The 18,453-nt window shown below is 41.0% G+C and overlaps 1 protein-coding gene across 2 annotated transcripts in view; it reads left to right on the top strand.

The window, feature by feature from the left end:
* The window catches only part of PLCL2 (phospholipase C like 2), a 214,500-nt gene that overhangs the window by 133,988 nt on the left and 62,059 nt on the right, over nucleotides 1–18,453 (top strand). For both annotated transcript variants that reach the window (XM_049870667.1, XM_049870666.1), the window contains exon 4: nucleotides 413–616. In XM_049870667.1, coding sequence (XP_049726624.1) covers nucleotides 413–616 — 204 coding nt within the window. The remainder of the gene's footprint in view (nucleotides 1–412; nucleotides 617–18,453) is intronic.

Genomic DNA, 18,453 nt, shown 5'->3' with positions numbered 1-18,453 from the left:
TCAGATGGCTGGCATCTTTGATACTTATTTTACACCTGATTTGATTTCGTTTTCCTAATCTTTATGTTTTTTGAATGCAGAAGCCATTCTTTTTGTTTGCTCATAATTGCATATCAATATTAGCATTACTACTAACTTTCATCTAAAAAGAGGCTTTGCCCTTCAGAAGAATTCGGCTTATTTGCCTTTTCAGTTCTTCTGATAAATTGGCATAACAAATATCTGTAACCATATTTACTTTGGAAACTAGCCTTTTTTCCCCAGGATAAAATAGTCATTAGCCAATTGTGTCATAATTTCCAATAACTGTTGTACCAGGAGGTTCAAGAATATCAAGTATGTCAAGTATCATACACGAGAAATGAAAACCCCTGGTTAGTTATAACACGTCTCCCTTTTTGCTGCTTCACAGAACGCAGTGGTGTCATTCAAGGAGCTGTGCGGCCTCTCCTCCGTGGCCAATCTCATGCAGTGCATGTTGGCGGTGTCTCCCCGCTTTCTGGGACCTGATAACACCCCTCTCGTTGTACTGAATCTCAGCGAGCAGTATCCCACGATGGAGTTGCAGGGAATTGTGCCTGAGGTTCTGAAGAAGATCGTAACAACTTATGACACGGTGAGCCATTATTTGCACTTTCGTGTAGCCTGGGCGCGCAGTACCTTCAGACAATACATCAGACATGTTATAAGTGGTCTTGCTAACATGTGCTTTCCTAGGCCCTGTATTGGAAAAATAATTCCCTGACTTAGCACTGTTTGAAAGAGTTTAGTGTTTGTTGTTGTCATTTTAAAAAGCAGGATTCAGAGCTACTTGTTTCATTTGGGTTAAACAATAGCTGGTTTCTCAAGAGCCAGATCTGAATAGATTTCTAAAAGATGCACCATTTTCCACACATATGAAGTAAAGACAGTTTTTCCCCCTGTAACCAGCCATTGATTCACTCATTTTTATATTGTCTTCGGTTTTCAAAATGTTAAGTGTGAGAAATTTAATTTTTTTAAATATAAATTTGACATGCCAGAAAGGGCAGATGCTTCCATCACGTGATTCCATCCTGTGTGGCGGCTCCCTTCCTTACAGCAGCTGCTCTGACACACCTGTGATCTGGTACCAGCCTAACGGTAATGATGTGTCCTCAGGGCTCCTAGAATATTACACTTTTGCACTTAAGGTATTTCTTGCATTTTCTTAATTGCATCCTGCTTTAATCCTGGTGGTGTAGTGGTTAAGCGCTACAGCTGCTGAACAAAAGGTTGGCAGTTCAGATCCACCAGGTGCTCCTTGGAAGCTCTATGGGGCAGTTCTACTCTGTCCTATAGGGTCGCTGTGAGCCGAAATCGAGTCGACAACAGTGGGTTATGGATGGGTCTTATTGTACTTTCTGATTTGTTATAACCGTATGAGAGAATTTAATGGGTGAACGATACCCGTTTTGAGCTCAAGACGTAGTCGAAGCTGTCAGAACTCCTTGTGAGTAAAGTCGGAACTAGTTGTAAGTTGGACGTCCTTCCCAAGTGGAACAAGCCATCAGCCTTCACTGTCCAGGGTGCTCAGGGGCTAAGAGGCCTTACCTCGCACCTCCTTCACACTAAAAGCACAAGCTAAGTTCACGAAACACTGGGCTTCTGATGTTGCCAGCCGTGGTCAAAGACAAAGCAGGATCGGCATCATAAGCCTTCACAGAAATATGTTTTACTGTTTTATAAATTGGTCTGAAAGACGTAACCAAGAGATTTATGCACCTCAAGGGTGGCAGGGAGGGGAAGCGCCTTAGACCGATTTCCCACAGTGGGTTCTTTGGAGCCTCAGTTCCTTAGGATGGTAGTAAGTATGACCTAGGGAGATGGTTCTGCTACGGAATAATCTTGGGAAATGCTCATTTGAAAAAAAAGTCATCAGAATTCTTGACTGTAGAACTTCTCAGGGCCTTTGATGTGCTGGCCTGGTGAGTTCCTGAGAGGGAGGTGGACATAGTGTGACCTGTTTCACCAGTTCAGTTGACCACAGGGGATTACCTCTAACACCAAAAGTTCTGGAGAGCACATTCTGGAAAATGCTTCTTCAGCCTTTGGATGAATAGGATCTGGAACTAAAAGATGAAAAAAAGCAATATTTTAAACAGCTTATCATTTTATTACCTTTAAGAAGTTATATTTGATCTGTTTCCTAGGTTCTGATTCAGTAGCAGACTCTTATCATTTCCTGTTATTTCCAGCTTAGAGTTCACAGTAAAGTAAGAGAGATACAGGGACTGAACTTCAGACACTGAAGGCAAACCACAGAGAGTGGCACCCACCTTTCAGGAAGGAGGAAGCCCAGGGTCAAATGTTTGTGATAAACCTTGGGTGAAGCACTGTGCTGTGTGTGGAAGGGCCCACAGAGATGAACAGGAGTGGCCCAATCCTCAAGGAGCCATCCAGTCTGCTGGCATCTGGTAAATGCAGCAGACTGGGAAGCAGACCAACATAGGACGCTTATACTTAGATTGCTCTGGGGGAAAACATGGAATGATAGGAAAAAGGGATAAAAATGGAAAGATAGGAAGAGTTTTTCCATGCTCTGACCCAGACTACCTAGTTAGTTCCCAACTCTTAAACTTAATGGTTAGAAGCCAAAAGAAATAGCTCACATCTGTAAATGCTTTTGAAACTGAAGCCCCAAATAAAATCATTAGACATTGGGCAGCCCTATTTTACTGACCAAAATCAGACACGATTCACTCCCTTAGATGTTTCACAATCTGATTTCTGTGGCAGTTACGTAGTGCCATTTGTTCATGGTAACCTTTTTAGCAGACTTCCTGAGATCGGGGGCGGGGGTGCCCATGTAGGCAGTAATGCGGTAAGCTGGGCAAGGGTTAACGCCCAGGACCTAGTTCAGTACTGACTGCCGATCCAGATCAGGAGTGTGACCATGACTAGGTTCTCAGAGACTAAGGTAAATGTCCTTATGGGCACAAACAACCTCTGTAGCACCCACCCCGATATTTGGCATGGGAATAGCTCAGTGCCTCTTGCTTCCCTGCCCCTTCCTGTGCCTGGTAGATGTTAACACTTTATTGCATAAATCTTATTTTTACATAACTTTTTTTTTTTTTTAATAGTTGTGTTGTCATAGAAGTAATAAGACAGAATTAGCTTGTTTACATTTTTCAATTTGTGGAATTACTTTTTTTATAATGTGTAATTGAAATAGCTGTCCTGCATTCTACCCCTGGCTTTGTTGATTTGTTTTTAATTCCACCTGATAAAAGAAGTGGTACGGTATTTAAAATTAAATTCAGATTATTTCCACAGCAGTATTATAACTCTTGTAATATTTTATAGTCCTTTTTTAGTGACTTCGTGGTTTCTCACTGTGTAACTATTACTTTATTAAAGCTAGCTAAGCTAATACATTTAAATATGGATGGAAAATGTACGAAAGGTGTTGGACAGCCTGTAACTTTAAATATAGCTCCTTATTTTTGTAATGTTATATTGAGCTTGACCCAAAATTAACCTTGGAAATATTGCCTTATTTCATTGTGTTCATTTCCCATTTATAATCTGAAGACTGCAAGTGAGAGGTAAGGGTCGTTTGAGAAACCCTCCTCTCCACAACTCTGACTCATTGCCATTCTACACCACCGAAGCGTGTCCCGCTGTGAGGATAACACTGTGGTACTTCCTAAAAACGTACAGATATGTATATATACTATCAGGACTTCGATTACTCTTTAGTTTCTAAACTTTTATTAATAAGATAGTACATAAGAAATATCCCACTCTCTTTATGAAAAAGGAGAATGATCATGGAAATGCGAACAATGTAGAAGCCCGTATGGAGGCTAGGAAAAGATACCCACCCATAAGGTGGCCACACATCCTAGCTTCCCTGGGACAGACCCTGTTGACACGCCCATTGTCCCAGCATAATTAGTAGTAATTCCCTCTGTAATTCTTAGAAGTGCCCGTGTGTGAACAACTGTATAGTCATCCCAGCCATGGGCCGCAGTTTGACCTCGTGGATCCTGTGATTACCAACAAATAGAACTTCTTCGCAGCTGAACAGTTACTGATTTTGCCCTATTTGTGGCACCTCCTTGGGTCCTGGAAGTGGTGAGGTTTGAGCCCAGATCCTGATCAAGAAGGTGGGAGTCAAAGCCAGTCAGGAGTGGAGGTTGAGGAGACCAAGTACAGATACCTCCTTAGATCAGGCAGATTGCGGGGCAGTTAGAAATGGACCTGCGACTGGACCTGTATGGAGAGTAGGACTGAACAGGTGCTGTCAGCAGTGCTGGACTCAGGATATGACAGCTAGGATGGAGGGCATCTGCTGATATTGTACCTGAAGCCTTAAGGGCCAGCCTGGCCTTTAAACCAGGCTTCCTTGTCCCCATGAGCCCAGTGTCATTAAGTACTCTATTTCATTTCTTAGAGACTCAGTTTCTTCTCCTGGGTCAAGACGTCCCCAATCGGCTTGCCTTCTCTGACTGTCTTAACAACAATGACCCTTAAGTCCTGCTTTCCTGTCCGATTCTTTTCAGCAGATAGAGGGTGGCTTCCGTTATTAAGCCACATGGTTGGGCACATTCCCACCACTCCGTGTTTATTATATTTCATTGCATAATATACATTTTATCATACATTATGATTATGGAATCAGAGGGTTGTAGTTTCTTTACTTAAATGATTGATTCGCTTTAGCCAAGATGACAGTGTTAGGTCCTTCTGAAGTAGAATGTAGTAAAAATCTAATTGGTTTATTTCAACAAGAGAGATAAAATAAGTGACAACATGATTAAAAAATAAAACCCATTGCCATCAAGTCGATTCCAACTCAAAGTACCCTATAGGACAGAGTAGAACTGCCCCATAGGGTTTCCAGGGAGGAGCTGGTAGATTCAAACTGTGGACCTTTTGGTTAGTAGCCAAGCTCTTAACCATTGTGCCATCAGGGCTCCTCAATTAAATAATGCCTACTATTTCAATGCAGAAACTATAGAACTATATTGTTAATATCACATGCAAGCAAAATTTTGCTGAAGATCATTCAAAAACAGTTGCAGCAGTATATCGACAGAGAACTGCCAGAAATTCAGGCTGGTTTCAGAAAAGGACATGGATCCAGGGATATCATTGCTGATGTCAGATGGATCCTGGCTGAAAGCAGAGAATACCAGAAGGATGTTTACCTGTGTTTTATTGATTATGCAAAGGCATTTGACTGTGTGGATCATAACAAACTATGGATAACTTTGTGAAGAATGGGAATTCCAGAACACTTAACTGTGCTCATGAGGAACTTTTACATAGATCGAGGCCATTGTTCGGACAGAACAAGGGGATACTGATTGGTTTAAAGTCAGGAAAGGTGTGTGTCAGGGTTGTATCCTTTCACCATACCTGTTTAATCTGTATGCTGAACAAATAATCCGAGAAGCTGGACTATATGAAGAAGAAAGGGGGATCAGGATTGGAGGAAGGCTCATTAACAACCTGCCTTATGCAGATGACACAACCTTGCTTGCTGAAAGTGAAGAGGACTTGAAGCACTTACTAATGAAGATCAAAGACCACAGCCTTCAGTATGGATTGCACCTCAACATAAAGAAAACGAAAATCCTCACAACTGGACCAATGAGCAACATCATGATAAAGGGAGAAAAGATTGAAGTTGTCAAGGATTTCATTTTACTTGGATCCACAATCAACAGCCGTGGAAGCAGCAGTCAAGAAATCAAGACAAACTGCATCAGGTGAATCTGCTGCAAAGGACCTCTTTAAAGTGTTGAAAAGCAAAGATACCACCTTGAAGACTAAGGTGCGCTTGATGTAAGCCATGGTATTTTCAATCGCATCATATGCATGTGAAAGCTGGACAGTGAATAAGGAAGACCAAAGAGGAATTGACACTTTTGAATTGCGGTGTTGGCAAAGAATATTGAATATACCATGGACTGCCAAAAAAAAAAATGAACAAATCTGTCTTGAAAGAAGTACAGCCAGAATGCTCCTTAAAAGCAAGGATGACGAGACTGCATCTTACATACTTTGGACATGTTATCAGGAGGGATCAGTCTCTGGAGAAGGACATCATGCTTGGCAGAGTACAGGGTCAACAGAAAAGAGGAAAACCCTCAATGAGGTGGATTGACACGGTGGCTGCAACAATGGGCTCAAGCATAACAACGATTGTAAGGATGGTGTAGAACTGGGCACTGTTTCCTTCTGTTGTGCATAGGGTCGCTGTGAGTAAGAACCGATTCAATGGCACCTAACAGCAACAACAGCTATTTCAGTGATGCATTCCACATCCTTTATGAGCTTTTACCATGTGTAAGACACTGTTCACTCATTAAACAAAAGGTGTTTTTGAGTACTAGAGCCTTGATGGCACAACGGTTAAGCACTTGGCTGCTAGCAGAAAAGTTGCCAGTTCGAACCTACCCATTGCTTCATGGGAAAGTCCTGGAGACCTGCTCCTGTAAAGATTACAGCCTGGAAAACCCTGTAGGGCAGTTATATTCAGTCACATGGGGTCTGTATGAGTTAAAATCAACTTGACAACACCTAACAGTGCGATAGCAATGTACCAGGGACTGTGCTAGGCACCATGAGGGAACGTAAAGACAGGTAAGACTTTTTCTTCTCTGAGGAAGCTTACTATTTAGTAGAAGAGATGAGGTGTGTCCATAGTTAATTAGATAGATAGCAGTTGATCAGTCGATCCATCAACAGACAGATTTTCATATATATAATGAACTTATTTGGATGTTCAGTGAAGAGAATGGTCATTTTCAGCTTCAGGGATTGGGAAAACTTGAGAAAGGAAACATTGGCCTTTGAGCTAGGCGTTTAAGAATAAGTCAGATTTCAACTAGTAAAGACACGGAGGCTATTGCAACCTGGTGGCTCAGTGGTAGAAGTCTTGCCTTCCATGCGGGAGACCGGGTTCAGTTCCTGTCCAGTGCCTCACATGCAGCCTCCGCCCATCTGTCGATGAGGCTTGAGTGTTGCTGTGATGATGAACGGGTTTCAGTGTGCCTCCAGACTAAGATGGACTAAGAAGAAAGGCCTGACGATCGACTTCCAAAAGTCAGCCCACGAAAACTCTTTGGATCACAGTGGGCTAGGCCAGCATTTTGTTCCGTTGTGAGTGGAGTCGCCGTGAGTTGGGGGCCGACTCAACAGCAGCTAAAAACAAATTGAAACCGGGGAGTTCCTGGGTAATGAAACAGGTAACATGTTTGGCCGCTGACTGAAAGGTTGGAGGTTGGAGTCTGCCCAGAGGTGCCTGGGAAGGAAGTCCTTGCAATCTTCTTCTGGAAAATCAGCCACTGAAAACCCTGTGAGGCACCGTTCTACTTTGACATACACGGGATCACCATGAGTCAGAATCCACTCCCCGGCAACAGGTACTGCAACCTGAATTCACAAGGGAAAAGTGCTTAGAAATGGGAAGCACATATTCTAGGAAATCCAGCTGAATTGGTAGTGGGGAGTCCTTGCATAGTTTTGAGCAATGACAGATTCTTTCCAGAGTTAGCAGATGGACTGTTTGAGGGTTGAGGGTTAAAGAGAAGTCAGAGACCGCCTGTAAATCACTTTTATTTTACAGATGAGAAAATGGAAACCCTGTGCTACAACAAATTAATGGCAGGACCAGGGTCAGAATCCAGGCAGCCTCTCTGACCAGTTCTTGTCCTCAACCAGATCAGAAAATTAACCATGTAGAGTATGTAGGTGAATGATCAGTGTACCAATAGAACTGCCCCATAGGATTTCAGAGGAGCGGCTGGTGGATTTGAACTGCTGACCTTTTGGTTAGCAGCCCAATCTCTAAACCACTGCACCACAGAGCCTCGTCTTCAGTAATAATCTCTGGTATTTTGAACACTAGTTATTCATGTGGGGTTGGTCTTTAAAGCCATAGGTACCTTATTGAGTCTTGCTCCTCGTGAAGGTGGAATATAACTTATTTTGCATATTTTGACTGAATTAAAAGACAGATTTGATGAACATAAAATAAGGATGACTGTAATCAATAGTTAAATCAAATTCCCACTCAAAGAAATCTGATTATAAGTAAACATATCTTTTATATTATTATTTCAGAAGATAAAGTTTAAATATTTCACATAAAATTTATATAAATGAACTTGATTCCATCCACTGTTTACAGTAAAATATCAGGACTGAGCTTGTTCTCTCCTGTGATTAAAGGCTGATGGGAGAAAAACACAGATGATATAACCCAAGTTTAAGAGGTCCTAAGTGAGTAAATATGGCCCCTGGGTGTTGCAGTTTGCACTCAGCTACCAACTGAAAGGTTGGCAGTTTGAATCTACCTGGCAGTACCACGGAGGAAAGTCCTGGCGATCTGCAAGGTTACAGCCATGGAACATCCTAGGGAGCGCAGTTGTACTCTGAAACACATGGGGTCACCATGAGTCAAAAGTTGACACGATGAAAAAGACCAGACTTAATGGTCTGACTGAAACTAGGACCTTGGAGATCATGGTCCCTGGACCTTCTGTTAGCCCAGGACTGGAACCATTCCCAAAGCCAGCTCCTCAGACAGGGATTGGACTGGACGATAAGACAGAAAGTAGCTGCTTGGCTCAAGTAGACACACGAGACTATGTGGGCAGCTCCTGTCCGGAGGGGAGATGCAGAGGCAGAGGGGGACAGAAGCTGGCTGAACGGACACGGGAAATATAGGGTAGAGAGGAGGAGTGTGCTGTCTCATTAGCGGGAGAGCAACTAGGAGTACCTAGCAAGGTGTGTCAGTTTTTGTATGAGCGACTGACTTGATTTGTAAACTTTCACCTAAAACACAATCAATCAGTAAAAGAGTTGACACGATGGCAGCAGGTTTGGTTTTCAGTGAATAACTTGATAGTCTTTAATAATACACAGCACTCTGAAGAATGGATCTGCGCTGGCATTTCAGTACTGTAGCGTCCCTCCCCCCACCATTATAAGTGACCTAACTCACCGTCTTTTTAAACTTGAAATGAGAGTGATAATTCTGCTGTCTGTAACTCTCTCCATTCATTTAGATTGACCAGAATAATCTGTTTTAGACTTGAATTTTCTTTTAAATTTTATTTGATTCATACTGACATGTAAAGGCCAAGGAGTCAACATTCATCCTTTATAGAGGGGAAAAAAAAAAAATGGAAATTTAAATATTTTATATAGTATTACATGAAAAAAGCTCTCTTTAAAAGTTTTTTCATTGATTTTGCTACAATTTTTCTGGACTGTGGAGTATTTGTCAGCCCTGTAATTAAATTGAAGGTGAGGTCATTGGGAATGAAAAGGATAGAAGAGGAAAACGTAATGAAAGAAAACGACGCCCAGCTCTCTGTTACGGCAGCATGGCTATTTGTACACGCAGCGGCACACCCTCAGGCAGCCATTTGTTCAGAGATCACACATTAATTCTTTCTTAACATTGCAGTCTCTCTGTCCACACTTTCTATTTGAAATTAATTTGTTTTGAATGTCTTTTCCTTGCAGCTCCAAAAAAATGTTGATTTTAATTACCTTCAGGTTTAATTAAGGAAATGTCCTCTGGAGAGCCCACGTATGCCGTGGAGAATAGGTATACTCGAAGTGCTCAAAGGGAGGAACGAGATGCTTTGTCTATGCGGATGTTATTTGCTCTCTGTGCCTGTTTTTATGTAACTTTCTGAGTTTTCTCCTCTACCACATGACTTTAAACATTCCTTAAATAAAGCAAGGGTCTTTAAATAAAGTACGTGAAATGAAGGGATTTTTTTTTCCAAATACAAACATATTGGCAAATGGCACACAACATCAGGAGCATTCTGTCTTACGTTGTTGGTGTAGTTGCGTGTGTTTTTTCTTGCCAGTGATGAATGCAGTGAAAAGAGAAATCACACTTTCATAATTAATGGAGTCTGCCCATCTGGGCCAAGCCAGCGACAATCTGTAATAAGGTTACCATTGATTCCAGCTCCTTTTGTGGCCCCTTTTATCACGTTCCTGCCACAGAACTTGACATTAAGAGCTTCTTTTAATTGGAGGTGTCAACTTTACCAACATTTATGACTAGAGAAAAAAGGCCGGATAGAATATTTTGCTTTTGGATAAGACTGAGCTAAAAAAAAAAGCGATAGATTGAGGGAACATAACCTGCGGAGTGAAGATCAGAGAAGTGAAAACTGCTAAGCCAGTAGAAGGAGAAAAGAAGTGTTTAAAAGATACAGTGTAATAAAAGCATCATTTGTGGGCAGATGAGATATAGCAGGCTGCCACAGAGTAACTAGAAGCAGGGCCATCAGGAAAATTTTGGAAGATGGTGCTTCAAGGCAAGAAGTGTCTGTGGTGGTGATTATGTAAGTCTTTATTTCTGATCCAGTTTCCTAGTTTTACACACATCCATAGGAATCATTGAGGAACACACGTTTAGAAGTATTTACACAGGGACACAACAGATACTGAGCAATGAACATCATGTCTGGTAAAGTAGGGGTCACTGAAAATGAGGGAAACCTTCTATGAGACAGATTGACCTAATAGCGGCAACAATGGGCTCAGATACACCAATGATTGTGAGGATGGCTCAGGACTGGGGAGCGTTTCATTCTCTGATACATAAAGTTGCTGTGAGTTGGAGCCAGCTCGACAGCAGCTGACAACAGCAACAAGCAATGAACAGTTGGAGAAAGAGTAACATTTTGTGGACCAGCAATCGCCTTGAAAGACACACCATCATATACACATTCTATCAACCGCATTTGATGTGCAGCTGTCAGCTTTCTGGGAGGACAGAGATGAAAGCCTTAGTGCAGTTTATCTTGTTGTCAGATGGTGTCCTCAGACAAGGAGTGATAAATGGTATTAAGCAGCCACGGTATTATCCGACAGACGTTAACAGTCTGACTTAAAATTTCCAAGTAAGCTAGAAAACAAACAACTTAGAGTGCTGTCCCACCACGTTGGTACGTGAGAAATGGGAGCCTGCTTTGGCGTCACTGTAGTTCTTGAATGAGTTTCATTTGAGCCGGAGCTACCTGGAGGACTGTTACGGTTTGGGGCCGTTTGTATGGCAAGGTCCTCACTGTTTTAATTTTCTCTTTAGAGCCTTTCTGTTGCATTTGAAAGGGGCAGAGAAACATTGCTTATTTTTCAAGCACTTTATTTCACTGACTCTGGTAGAAAATATGTATAAAATAGATCTGACACCGAAAGCCCAAGAAGTTTGGGAAACTGTTTCTCCACCTATGTTTTATGTAAAAGAACACTACTACATATTTGATAAAACTGAGAGTATTGAAATACTATAGTCTTTTTTCTTCCCAAGCAAGAGCAGAGAGATTACTTCCTATGCTCCCATCAAATTCCACATTGAATATTGAATTTTTCTCTTGAATAACTTCTTCAGAATTTATTTTTGCTGTCTTCTCTTCTTGACCAGAAATATTTTGTTCCTCTTTCTGCAGAGGCTCAAGACATCTCCTTAAGTTGTTTGCAAAGTTCCTTTCTCTGCCAAGGACCCTAAAGTATACAAAAAAAAAAAAAAAAGACTTTGTACATTATTAAGTTTTTGTACTTGTTCTGTAGATAATATACAGTTCTTTTGGTTAGTCATGATGCGTACTGGCTCTGTACCCCTACACAGTCTTTTCAGTAAACTTTTTGGCTCTGTTGTAAACCAGTTGCCCTTGAGCAGATTCCAACTCGTGGTAACACCATGTATGTCAGAGCAAAACCGTTTCCATAGGTGGTCTATTTTTGGAAATAGATCACCAGGCCTTTCTTCCCAGGCTCTCTTAGACTTTGAGTAAGTAAGCTTTCATTGAACAGAGAAAGTTGCCTTTCCATTCTTGTGGCTATCATTCTATTTCAGCTCTGCAGCGCCTTGTGCCTATGAAGCCGAGTTTGAGTTCAGACTTCACACTCAACTCCAATGAAGAAAAATATGTCATTTGGGGGGTTGGTAACGTGAGTGTCCCTAAATTATAGTGCATTGTTGAATGGATGGAAGGTCCCCAGGGCAACACAGTTTATAAAATACGGGAAAATGTGTAAAAAAATTTTACTTTTTTACACCATCCCCATTATGCCTCTGTTATTGCTGTAGCTAACTAGCTTGTTGGATTCCCCCCCCACTGCAGGCCATCTTCTGGATTGTGGTAAAGACCATCTTCTTGAAGTATCACCTGGAGAAAGACTTGGGTATTTGAGTGGGGAGCCAGAAAGTACAGTTAGAAGTATGATATGATAACTTTGAGAACTAGGCCAAATAAAGAAGGATTATATTACGATCATTTAGAGAAACGAGAAATACAGCCAAATTACTCTCTGTCACCTTGACGAGTATTGTTAGGTAACAGTCTTCTTAGAACATCCTGGAAAAGTGGCATCCCTTTATTGTGTTTGGGTTAGATGAAGCTTTTATGTTGAGCCCAATAACTGCCAAAAGAGAAAAAAAAAAAGGGAAAAAATACATCTTAAAAGAAATGCAACCCATGCATACATCATCCTAGTAATTGAAGTTTTCCAGATTCAAAATTTTTTATTTGCTTTTGAAATATGCATCAAACACTGTTAATAACATAAAAAAAAAACTGCCCTTTAAAAAAAAAAAAAGTTTTGAAGAGTCTGGAATCTGTTTGACATTAGTTTGTAATTAATTACTTTTGTAGTACCCACAGTATGGTATCATGTCTACATCCAGTTTTGTGGATTGTGGTTGTCCTTTTTGTGGAAATCTTTTTCAGACAGGAAAGTGATGATCAAAGGAACAAAGAACCTAATTGACTTGCAGTGAACGGTAATTTTTTATGTCTTTTTGCAGCTTGTGAGTTCCAAGTCCTTTCAGATGCACAAAAATCAGAATTAGCTGACCCAGGATATATAATTCATAACTCATTAATGCATTCAGCCTGCTTCTCCCCTGGCATTTGGGAGTCCTCTGAAACTCTCTGACGTTGGACCCAGAGGGAGAGCTGCATCTCCCAGTGACCTGCCACCCAACACTCTGGAGGTGGCTGTACCAGCCTGTGCTGGCTGCTTTAAAAGAGAAATCGGTGCACTCATCTTCATGGTATAACTTTACAGAGACCTGTGATAGAAACCTCAGAGCCTCCCAAAGGTGGGCTCTACTTTGAAACACCCAGCAGTCTCTGGGCCACACCCCATTGGAGGCCCCGGGAAATGAATGAACCTTCACTGTTCAACTTATTTTCCCTAATGGTGGCAGTTTCAGACCAGGGGCACGGTTGTGGGTATGAAGCCTTGCGGTGGTTCGTCATTCCACTTGGGAAGGTGGCTGCCTTTGCCACCCGTGTGTGTGGTTGATCCTCATGTCTGGCACCATTTTGGATTCAGAATGTTCCTCAGTGAGTTAAATAGAGATGTTTTGCCTGAGTGGTTATTTTATCAGTGCTGGCTTCAAAGTGTTGCATACAATTAACCAGGAAGAACCACACATGTAAATTTCCTCTTTAAAATATTTTTCTTTTGTCAAATGTTAATCAAAACAGTGGACCACCATCAACAGATGAATGGATAAACAGATTACGGTACAGACACACAATGGGATACTACACAACAGTAAGGAACAGTGGTGAATCTACAAAACATCACACAGTGGATGAATCTGGAGGACATTATGTTGAGTGAAATAAGTCAATCACAAAAGGACAAATATTGCCTGAGACCACTGCTAGAAAACCCCAAGAAAAGATTTACACACAGAATAAAACAATCTTTAATGGTTACAAGGCAGAGGAGGGATGGGGAGGGGAAATGACTAACTAGATAGTCGACAAGTATTAACTTTGGTGCAGGGAAATACAACACACAATATAGGGGAGCAGCACAGCTTGACCAAGGCAAAGTCATAGAAGCTTCCTAGACTCATCCAAACACCTTGAGGGAACAAGTTACTGGGCTGAGGACAGGGAACCATGGTCTCAGGGGACATCTAGGTCAGTTGACATAACATAGTTCATAAAGAAAATGTGAGTAGTGTCCGGGGTCTTAAAAGTTTGCGAGTGGCATCCCATCCAGAGCAAAGGAGAATGAAGAAAACCAAAGACACAAGGAAAATATTAGTCCAAAGGACTAATGGACCATGTGAACCACAGCCTCCAACTAGCCTAAGCCCAGAAGAACTAAATGGTGCCGGGCTACCTCCACTAACTGCTTTGACAGGGATCACAATAAAGGATCCCAGACAGAGCTGGAGAAAAATGTAGAAGAAAATTCAAAGAAAAAGACCAGTCTTACTGGCCTGACAGAGACTGGAGGAACCCCCAAGACTATGGCTGCTGGACATCCTGCTAACTAAGAACTGAAGCCGCTCCTGAAATCTACCTTTCAGCCAAAACTTAGACGGGCCTGTAAAACAACCACAACTCACCTGAGGAACGCACTTCAAGTATAAGAGACCAAATGAGCAACACCTGCCCAAAAGCAAAGCTAAGAGGACAGGAAGGGACAGAAAACTCCACAGACAGACATGGGAAACCCAGGGTGGAAAGGGAAAGGGGGAGAGTGCTGATACAATGTAGGGATTATACCCAATGTCACAAAACAATTTGTGTATAAATTTTCAAATGAGAAACTAATTTGCACTGTAAACTTTTAGCCAAAGCACAATTAAAAAAAAAAAAAGAATGAGTCATTTAATATTTTATCATGTCTCCTTATTGTCCATATTCAGGTTAGAGTTTAGGAAGCATGTAAGTTGCAGTGATAATATAACTTTATTGTTAAGAATCTTGATGTTCTTGATATCATCTGCTGACTTTATAACTGCAAGATTCATTCATCAAGGATTAATTTAATTTATTGCTGCCCGTTCTTCTGTATTTTAGAGCAACATATGTTTTTCCATTTAGAGACTCGGCAGTGTTCCACGTTCTATTTGGGGTTGAGCTGGAAAGATTGAAAGTAACCCAGTGAGTTACATCAGATACTTATATAAAATTGTTACTGGTGACACACAGATTTGTTTGTAAAAGCAGTGGTCAGCTCGCCTGCTTTCAGAAACACAGTCTTTGGTTGTACGATTACATTTTAGAAGATAACTCTCTATAAGAAGCGGAACAATTTGGATGGAATTTACATCATAAAAATGAAGCTATTAAATACTCCAGTTTACCTGAAAAATTACAGATTTCAGACTTGGTCCACCTTCTGGCATCTTTTTTTGGGCTGTCAAATGTATTACTCTCTGACCTTTTTTCTCTGTTGTGCCCCTTAAGTCATGACCTGGAAAAAAAAATTTTTAATATTTTTCCAAAACCTTCTGAATAATGAGGTAGAGATTTTTTTTTTTTTTTCCCCACAGCAAATGTATTCCTTTAAATAACATTTAAGCACCTGGTAAGTTTTAAAGCCCATATTTTGTTCATATGTTGTATTTGACTTAATGTTTATAAGAAAATGTTGCCTGTGGATTCTTTAGTTGTCGTTTCCACACGAGTGGGAAGGCTCACCCTCACCTAACCCGTCAAACCAGCCCAGGTCTGGATGGTAGCTGCCCCGTACACGTTACTGCTCTTGTCAGTGGGAACTGTAGACACTGTCACTTGTTATTCTGTTTTAACAGGTCCTGTTTTGTATTCTGTTCACTGATATCTCCTTGGATTGTTGTGAAATAATGAATACCACTCACCCCACTAAAATAACTACCTTTAATTTAATACCGGAAAGCTGATTTTACTACCACACGAATTTATCAGGAGTAAAAATAGCACTTAATAATAGTTTTAAAGTCTTTTCTAACTTAATTAGGGCATTTTAAACGCTGAACCCTAAGAAAATTACTCTCAAAGTAAACGCAGTGGGTGGACAATATGATGTGTTGAGAGTTAAGTTTAACTCCACAAGCTTAATTACCAATTAGCTTAAAAATAATATGTTAAGGCGTTCAAAACATTTACTTTCCTACCACATTTAGTATTAGTCAAGTCTTTAGGGCTAAATGTTATGGATTTTTATATGTCATCTCTTTCATCTTCCTGTGAAATCTCAAATTCAAGTATTTTCCTTTAAATGTTGGTTGCTCTAGTTTTCTTTATAATTATACTGTCCTACACTGGCAAGGGAGTTATATCATCATTTATGTTATTGTATGACACAGAATAATTTTAGCTTTTAAACCACTTACCTGGTACCAAAAGGAAAAAAAAAAAATTGTACCTTTGTGAATAGAAATGGCTACTTGATTAGCTAAACGTAACTGGGATGGTACTTACTACTTTTTAGTTGATTTCCTAAAACTAAGCCCCATCTTTCTTGTCAAACTGTGAAAGTCTTTGACCAATGTAGTTGTGTGCCGTCAAGTCGATTCTGACTCAGGATGATCCTAGAGGACAAAGTAGAACTGCCCCATAAGGTTTCCAAGGGCTGTAATCTTCATCGAAGCAGACTGTGCATCTTTCTCCCTGAGAGCAGCTGATGAATTTGAACTGCCAACTTTTCGGGTAGCAGCCAAGCGCTGAACCAGTGCGCCACCAGGGCTCCTTTTGATCAGTGTTAGAATCTCTTTAACCAGATGGTTCTTAGGTCTACATATATCATAAAATATTTTTACTCCTTTAAAATATTAACTGCACTTGATTTTTCATGTTTTTTTTTTTTTCCCTAAAATGTGCATGTGGCATATCAAACTATATTATCATGAATATTTTTAGGCCAGTATCACCAAATAGAAGGAGCCCTGGTGGCGCAGTGGTTAAACATTCAGCTGCTAACTGAAAGGTCAGCAGTTGGAACCCACCAGCCGCTCCCCAGGAAAAAGACATGGCAGTCTGCCTCTGTAAAGGTTACAGCCTCGGAAACCCTAAGGGGCAGTTTACTCTGTCCTGTAGGGTCGCAATGAGTCGGAATTGACTTGATGGCAAATGGGTTTAATGGGATCACCAAATAATGTGTGTGTCATGTAACATTTTAGAACAAGATTTGAGAAATCTGGCCCATCACATGTTTTTTATGGCCTGCAAGCTAAGGATGATTTTTACATTTTTAAATGATTGGGAAAAAAAATTTAATAATAATATGAAGATGAAAATTATCTGTGAAATTCAAATTTCAGGATCCATAACGTTTTCCTGGAGCACAGCCATCCTCATTTATTCACATATTATCTGTGACTTTCCACACAGCAGCAACAGAGTCGAGCAGTTGAGACACAAACTTACGTCCTGCAAATCTCTAAGCTATTTACTATCTGGCCCTTTACAGAAAAAGTTTGCCAATCTGTAAAAAGAGGATTGGAGAAAGTCCTTCGGATATTTTGATACACTGGTTTTGGATTCACTTTTGCTGCCTAAAGGATGGCTTTAAATGTTTTTCTTCCTCTCTCTCTCTCTCAGTAATGTTCTGAGTGCAGTTTGAATTTTGATCCCTAAGAACATAAATGCAGTTGTTAACCCAGTAGGAGGAGAGTGTTAATAATTGCCTGAGTATTCCTCTCCTTGAAGAGAAAAAGCAGTGAGCCTTAAAAAAAAAAAAGTACTAATTGTGTCATTTTGGTGGTCAGAAGCCTGAAGAAGCTAGAGGTGGAAACTAGATGAGGAGAGCCAATGGAGATTAGTGTTTGCTCTGATTTTTTATAGCGCTCAGAAGACAAGCATGCTATGTCAGTAGAAAACAGTGGCAGCCAACCAATTGTCTGCACAGGGTTTCACGTTATAATCAAAAAAAAAAAAAGTAACTAACTTTACACACATTCAGTGACATGCATGATCATGATTGTGCTGCTTGGTAACGAGTTGACTGTAAGTCCTGCTCCTTTTCTCAGCCAAATCAAGCATTTCTGGTCAGGTGGGGTAAAGGGCTGGGTAGAGAAAGGGGAATTGGGTGGAGTTAGCAAGCAGCTCTGCATCTGAAAACCCCCAGTTTCCTGTCACCCTCCCTAAGGCAGGGAGGAGGGTTTTCTCTCAAATTATAAAACGCAGGCTGTGCTAACCACACTCTATTTAAAGCCCTCTCGCAGGTTTTTTTTTTTTTTTTCCGCAGGGAAGGGATTAGAAAGTGTGCTGGAGGCGGAGACCAGTGCCGTGAAAGTGCTCCTTCCGGCAGCAGTGGGAAAGATGCTCCGAAGCCCCTCCATATATCCCCACACCCTGCTGCTCTTTACACTGTTCATTTCCTTCTAAGCCTCCTCACAGCTTGTAATTACACATTCATTAGTTTCCTTTGTTAAGGTGCTTCTCTCCCTCCCTCCCAAATATAAACCCCAAGACTGCAGGGACCAAGTGTCTCCTGTTCACCACTGTGTTCTCAGCACGGACACCATGCTGGCACAGAAGAGATAGTCAAACTCTATTTCTGGTGAGTGGACGAAAGCGTCCTTGCTCTCAAGGACACAGTTATCATGTGTCCTTCCTAGCCCAATATCTCTGGTCCCAGGGTACCTACATTCCCCCAAATTTGATTTTGACTTGTATGCACACAAAAAACTTTCCTCAGAGGGCT

Source organism: Elephas maximus, chromosome 27 (assembly GCF_024166365.1).
Source record: "Elephas maximus indicus isolate mEleMax1 chromosome 27, mEleMax1 primary haplotype, whole genome shotgun sequence".
NCBI lineage: Eukaryota > Metazoa > Chordata > Mammalia > Proboscidea > Elephantidae > Elephas > Elephas maximus.
This window is presented reverse-complemented; position numbering and strand designations above follow the sequence as displayed.